Here is a 6,000-nt window from a genome sequence, read left to right on the forward strand (position 1 = left end):
CGTGTACATGGAAAGCCATGACCAGGGGAGAATGCCGCTTAATGCTGAGGAGAGAGGTGAGCTTGCCAGAGATTTAGGTAAATTATAAGAGAATGCCTCCTATAATACTGTGAGCAAAAAAAGTTTAACAACAACAAAAAAAATTGGCCCTGGCCGGTTGGCTCAGCGGTAGAGCGTCGGCCTAGCGTGCGGAGGACCCGGGTTTGATTCCCGGCCAGGGCACACAGGAGAAGCGCCCATTTGCTTCTCCACCCCTCCGTCGTGCTTTCCTCTCTGTCTCTCTCTTCCCCTCCCGCAGCCAAGGCTCCATTGGAGCAAAGATGGCCCGGGCGCTGGGGATGGCTCTGTGGCCTCTGCCTCAGGTGCTAGAGTGGCTCTGGTCGCAACATGGCGACGCCCAGGATGGGCAGAGCATCGCCCCCTGGTGGGCAGAGCGTTGCCCCTGGTGGGCGTGCCGGGTGGATCCCGGTCGGGCACATGCGGGAGTCTGTCTGACTGTCTCTCCCTGTTTCCAGCTTCAGAAAAATGAAAAAAAAAAAAATTTGTTTTAATTAACTTCACACCCACCCTGAAAAAATGGAAAGCTTGCCTCAACCAATTCTTTACTAAAGGGAAGCTGGAGAGCTGTCTAGTTTCCAAAATACCACCAGCACCAGTGGACTGTTCATCTCAGCTTTAAATAGCACTAGTTGAGTGTTAATCTCAACTTTAAATAGCAAATGATTTTAATGTTATTTAAACTGTCTAAATCCTAGAAGAGATTTTAAAATCAGTATAGTGCCAGTAAAAACTTGATATTTATTGAGAATGTTTGCTTCCATATTCAAAAGGTACTTCAAGTTCAATAACAATATATGGTGAAAAGTCCTTTGATAAAATGCAATGATCACCTCTAATAAAAGCTCTGTGTAAAATGCAAACATAAACAATAGTCTCCCAGACGCTAAAATCACTTCAGAACAAAAGAACCGCATACTTAGACAACTAAAGTCACGAGAGTAAAATCTAGAGTTAATAATTTGCTTTGGTAACTTGATATAAGACAAACATGTATAAAGTCAGTATTTTTTCCGTAAGTTACTGGACGTAATAAGATGAGGTCAGTGGAACAGACTAGAAACTCTTTTAGATGACAAAGGTTCAATTCAGAAGGAAGAATATAAATTAGACTTAAATAGTGAAATAACAGTCTCACAAGAAATCCTAGGGATTGGAGAGAACTTCCTAAGATAAGAAAGCCATGGAAGAAAAACAGATTTCTTTAACTATGTAAAAATTATAACTTTCCTATGGGAAAAGATTACTTAAAGTCAGTAACCAATTTATAAAACTTAGAAAAATATTTATAAATCCAATTATAAGAGCACTTGTCAATTGATGTCAAACAACTACATATTAAAAAAAACATGAACATGAAACATACAAATCATTGGGTGATCAGAATATACAGTAACAATGAAATATCTAGCTACAGCTAGCAAAGGCAAAAACACCCTTTAGGTCCACACTCTTAAGACCAGATATCTTTACCATAGGCAGCGGCAGGGGCACATATCATAGTCAGGTAAGAACCTACATTCAGCATTCTTCATAGTAGTAAAAAACAGATGAAAAAATGAATGCCCATCAATAAGAAAATAGCTGAAGGAGCCTGACCTGTGGTGGTGCAGTGGATAAAGCGTTGACCTGGAACGCTGAGGTCGCTGATTCGAAACCCTGGGTTTGCTCTGTCAAGGCACATGTGGGAGTTGATGCTTCTAGCTCTTTCCCTCCTTCTCTTTCTATCTCCTGTCTTTAAAATGAGTAAATAAAAGCTAAAAAAAAAAAAAGAAAGTAGCTGAATGAAGCAGAGCTAGAACAATGGAGCTGGAGAACCCTGCATCAGACAGAGGATGAGAAGCATGCCACAGAGCAATGAATAATACCATCCATTCTGTAAAACAGACCCCTCTCCCAAATGAAGAGAAAGGAGGAACAACCCCTTTCCTAATCAAAAATGATCAGGCCCCTAAGTTGTAATTTTTTACTTACATTCTAACAGGAAAAAATAAATTAGAAAGCCAATATTTTGCATTTATAAATAGGATCCTAACAGACATCTGTACTCATACATAGCCCTTTACCTCCTGAATGTGCTACATAATATATGCAAAGAGCACTCTGAATATGTTACACCTTTACAACTGAAATCGGAGATTCTTACCGCTAACCTGATAAAATTTAAGCAAGTTTACTTCCCTGAATTATCAAGGTCCCCAAGACTTTGCTAACACAATTGAAGAGTGGGGAGAAGTCTGGGGACTCAAAGTAACTTGGAAAATTTAAGGCATCTTGGATTTCACCTCTGTTCTAAGCAACCCTCGCTTTCCCCGCAGGAGAATGCCAGGGAGTGTGGGGGTGCTCCGAGTCTCCGGGTCAAGACGGTCCTCACCCTGTTCCCTCTGCTTTTGCTGCTCTTCTTCAGGTGACACTGACTGGGATGTTCTCTTGGCATGCTAAATTATGGATAAACTGTGAACCAAAATAATGGTGCAACATAGGAGACGTGAAATTATAGTCCAACCATCAGCATCTCATGATTTTAAACTGTGCGTGATATAAACTCTTAAAGATATGTTGACAAAAAATGTTCTCTTTTTACTCTGCCAGTCATGTAAATGTGAGTTTGCTATATGGTCATCACCCTTCATCAGAAATGGGACTGTCAGTGGGCAGCGCCCCTTCTGCTTGAAACCCATTGAAACGAATTTAAAACTGTGTACTTTTTAAATAAAGTATATTAAAATCATCATCTCCTTGTTTGGATTTTGTCATTGCTCTATTGCTGAGGATTCAGACTGGGAAGCTCAAACAAGTTATCCGTTCTGGACACGGGGAAAGGGTGGGTATTGGCAGAGACTTTACTCTAAAGCAGATTCCTGGGAGATATTTAACAAGTATTTCGATGCTCCAATTTCAGTTATAAAAATGTTTACAGAAGGAAATAAAAATATCATCTGCATGGGAAAATTTATTACACAGAATTCTGAATTTTATTGAACTAAACTTCAATAGAAATCGTAATATGGATGAGAACACACGCTCCCATCATGTGCAGGTTTTGAACGATTTGGCAGTGGAGATAAAGAAGTCATAATCCCAGGAATTCATTGCAAGAAGACATGAAGAAGGAAAGGAACAATGACTACAAATGACTCTCAAGCTTATTGCTTGAGCATTTATTTGGCTTCTGGCTTTTCCCATAAACAAGAGTTGAAATTAGATCTCAAATATTACAAGATGTGAAACTACCCAGACCTATAAGCATTCCTAAAACACTGGATCCTGGACCTAAGAAAACAGATTCCATTGTATCGTGGTTACCAAACGAAGCGAAATAAATTCCATGCCTAGGTAGAATAAATGCCTTGCTTTATAGGACAGATATCTAAGAGCCATGTGGGAAATAGCATTTATACCCTTTTTTTACAAAACCACATTATGATTTTGGTAGTTTAGAAATATTAATGTTATCATACTAAAATGAGTCCAATATTTATAGGAATACGAATACTACATTGTTGTACTTCTGTAAATTACTAAACCCCTAGTGTTGTTAACAATATAACAATACTATAACTAGCCAAGCTGTCAAAAATTTAACAGTGGGGCCCTGGCATTGTAAGCATTGTGGCCATTGATACTGTTCACTTCTGTGCACTAAGTGAACGAATGAATTCATTTGTTGCTTGTACAAATATCAAAACACATGATATTTACACTGATTATAATGTAATATTTTTACAAAAAAATCACATGGCCTATCACTCTCTATTAAAATTCTAAAGAACTGGCAAGAGTAGGTTAAGTATATTATGTTATAATGCCCATAATTTTATGTTAATGATGTAAAATATGTGCTAAATAAAGATAATTTCACTCCCTATCCCACTGTAAAGAATGAAGTGGTGTAATGCCGGTGGCCGAGGCCCGGCAGGTCCACATGGCATTTGGGCAGATGGTAGAGAAACTGTGGAGCCGGAAAGGGTTGGGCCATTCCATTTAGTAATCTCACAAGGGTGGACGAGTGAACAGGCAGGGGAAAACCGCTACTCAGTCAAACAAACAGCAGCATGTCCCCTCACAGTGCCAGGTGGGCAGGCAATCTGCCACCTGCCATCTGCAGTCCTCCTCCCTGAGCACAGGCTCCCCTAGTCTAACATGGACTATACACACGTGGTGCTGCCGTGTGCTCATGCACTAATCAAACAAAGTGCTGCAGCCGGTAAACCAGTGGGCAAGTCTAACAGCTGTTTTCCCCACAGTGGCATCATTTTTTAGTACATTGCTTGTGACATAAAGACAGCATAGTTGAGTCACACTGTTGACCCATGGCATTGTCAAGCATCACCTTCATGTGAATGACCCACCTGCCCAGAACCTCAGATTCTCTGTTCCCTCAATAACTTCAACCAACTAGCCACTCCATTCATCTACTTAGCTATCTAATGCTTTTCTCCAATGTATTGTGTCAGAAGCAGAAATCTTGATTGTTCCTGACTGACTCAGCTCCTCAAACCAAAAGCTTGGAACCACTGTTGTCTGCATTTGTCCCTCAGCCCCCCGGTTCAAAGTCTCATGGGCTCTGCTCCCTACTTCTCCCCTCCCTATGCTGCTGTCCTCTTTCAAGCCATGACCAGCCCCTCCCACTGTGTCCTCACTGTCCTCCACTCTCGGCAATCCCCCATGCCAAGGTCCATGCTCTGTTCAGCAGCCAGAGCAATTTTTCTAAAACAAGTGTCAGATCGTACTGTTGCACCTGCAATTAGAAGACATACAGACATCACAATCTTCAGAAGTGGTTCTCCAGCTCTCCTGTGCATTGGAGTCGCTTGGGGAGCTTTAAAAATCTTGGCTCTCCAAGGGAGGGCCCAGCATTCATATTCTGAAAAAAACTCCCTATGATGCTAATATGAAGGTGAGTTTGAGAACCACTGGCTTTTGGGCCATACAGGCCTCAGCTCTAGGCTTCACCTCCATTTCTGACCCTGTCATGTGCCACTCACTGTCCCACACTCACTGCATTCTGTCTTTGAACACCCAGGGCTTTGCTCTTCCTGTGCCCTCTGCCTGCAGGGTTCCAGATGCTGCTCTTTCTTTTTACATTTCAGACCGAGCTCAAATGCCCCTTTCTTGGAGACACCTGGTGCAGAAGCCCTTCACCCACCATCACAATACCCTGCGTTTATTTTTTTCTTTATATCTGTATCTGTAGTAATTGTCTGTTCAGTTTCAGGAGAAACTGTATTGCTGCTCCATGAGGGCCCTGACATTGTTTGTGGCTTTGTCTCCAGCTCCCAGAGCAGCGTCTGGCATGCAATAAAAATCAAACCACCACCAGCAATCAGAGACCTAGCAGTGAATGCTTACTGAGCTCTGACTTCCACTTGGTGCTATTTAAAATACTTGTTGGATTAACCCATGTGATCCTTACAGCAAACCTATGGAGGAGATATGATTTCAGGTAAAGAAACAAGGGCGACAGGAAGAGAAAGTCACTTTCCTGAGGTCACACAGCTGGAAAGTGACAGAGCTACAGTTTTAACCCATGCAATTTGGTTCCAAAGTCTGGGTACTCAGCCAATCAAATACTGAAGGAATGAAGGAATGAATGAGCCGTAACCTTGTACTGCTACATTTCAGCATGTGCCACCCACTGACATTATTGTCACTTCTCCCAACGGCGGGGCTTCCACTCCCTGTTCTCCAGTATAAGCTGGTTGCCTCATCTCCCTGCTAGTGTTCCTGTCCTCCAACTCCCAGGCTACTCTCCACCGTCCATTGGTTCTGCCCTATCTTCATTTCTCCCTTAATCTCAGAAAAAGTATCCACAGTTGCAGTACTATGGTTACCTGGGCTGCCAAGCAGGGGTAGACCAATGAGAGAGAAAGAGAGTCTATAATTATTGGTCTATAATCTTCATACATCAGGTTAACTCTTTCCCAGACCAGCATGAAATTT

At 41.9% G+C, this 6,000-nt stretch overlaps 1 protein-coding gene across 1 annotated transcript in view; it reads left to right on the forward strand.

Annotated features, from left to right (window-relative positions):
• CACNA2D3 (calcium voltage-gated channel auxiliary subunit alpha2delta 3) overlaps nucleotides 1-2,753 on the forward strand; it is a 1,003,844-nt gene extending 1,001,091 nt beyond the window's left edge. Inside the window, exon 38 of the mRNA XM_066244394.1 lies at nucleotides 2,376-2,753. Coding sequence (XP_066100491.1) covers nucleotides 2,376-2,468 — 93 coding nt within the window. The 3' untranslated portion in view covers nucleotides 2,469-2,753. The remainder of the gene's footprint in view (nucleotides 1-2,375) is intronic.
• Nucleotides 2,754-6,000: the final 3,247 nt, after the last annotated feature.

The sequence above is a fragment of the Saccopteryx bilineata genome, chromosome 10, assembly GCF_036850765.1.
Source record: "Saccopteryx bilineata isolate mSacBil1 chromosome 10, mSacBil1_pri_phased_curated, whole genome shotgun sequence".
In the NCBI taxonomy this organism is placed as follows: domain Eukaryota; kingdom Metazoa; phylum Chordata; class Mammalia; order Chiroptera; family Emballonuridae; genus Saccopteryx; species Saccopteryx bilineata.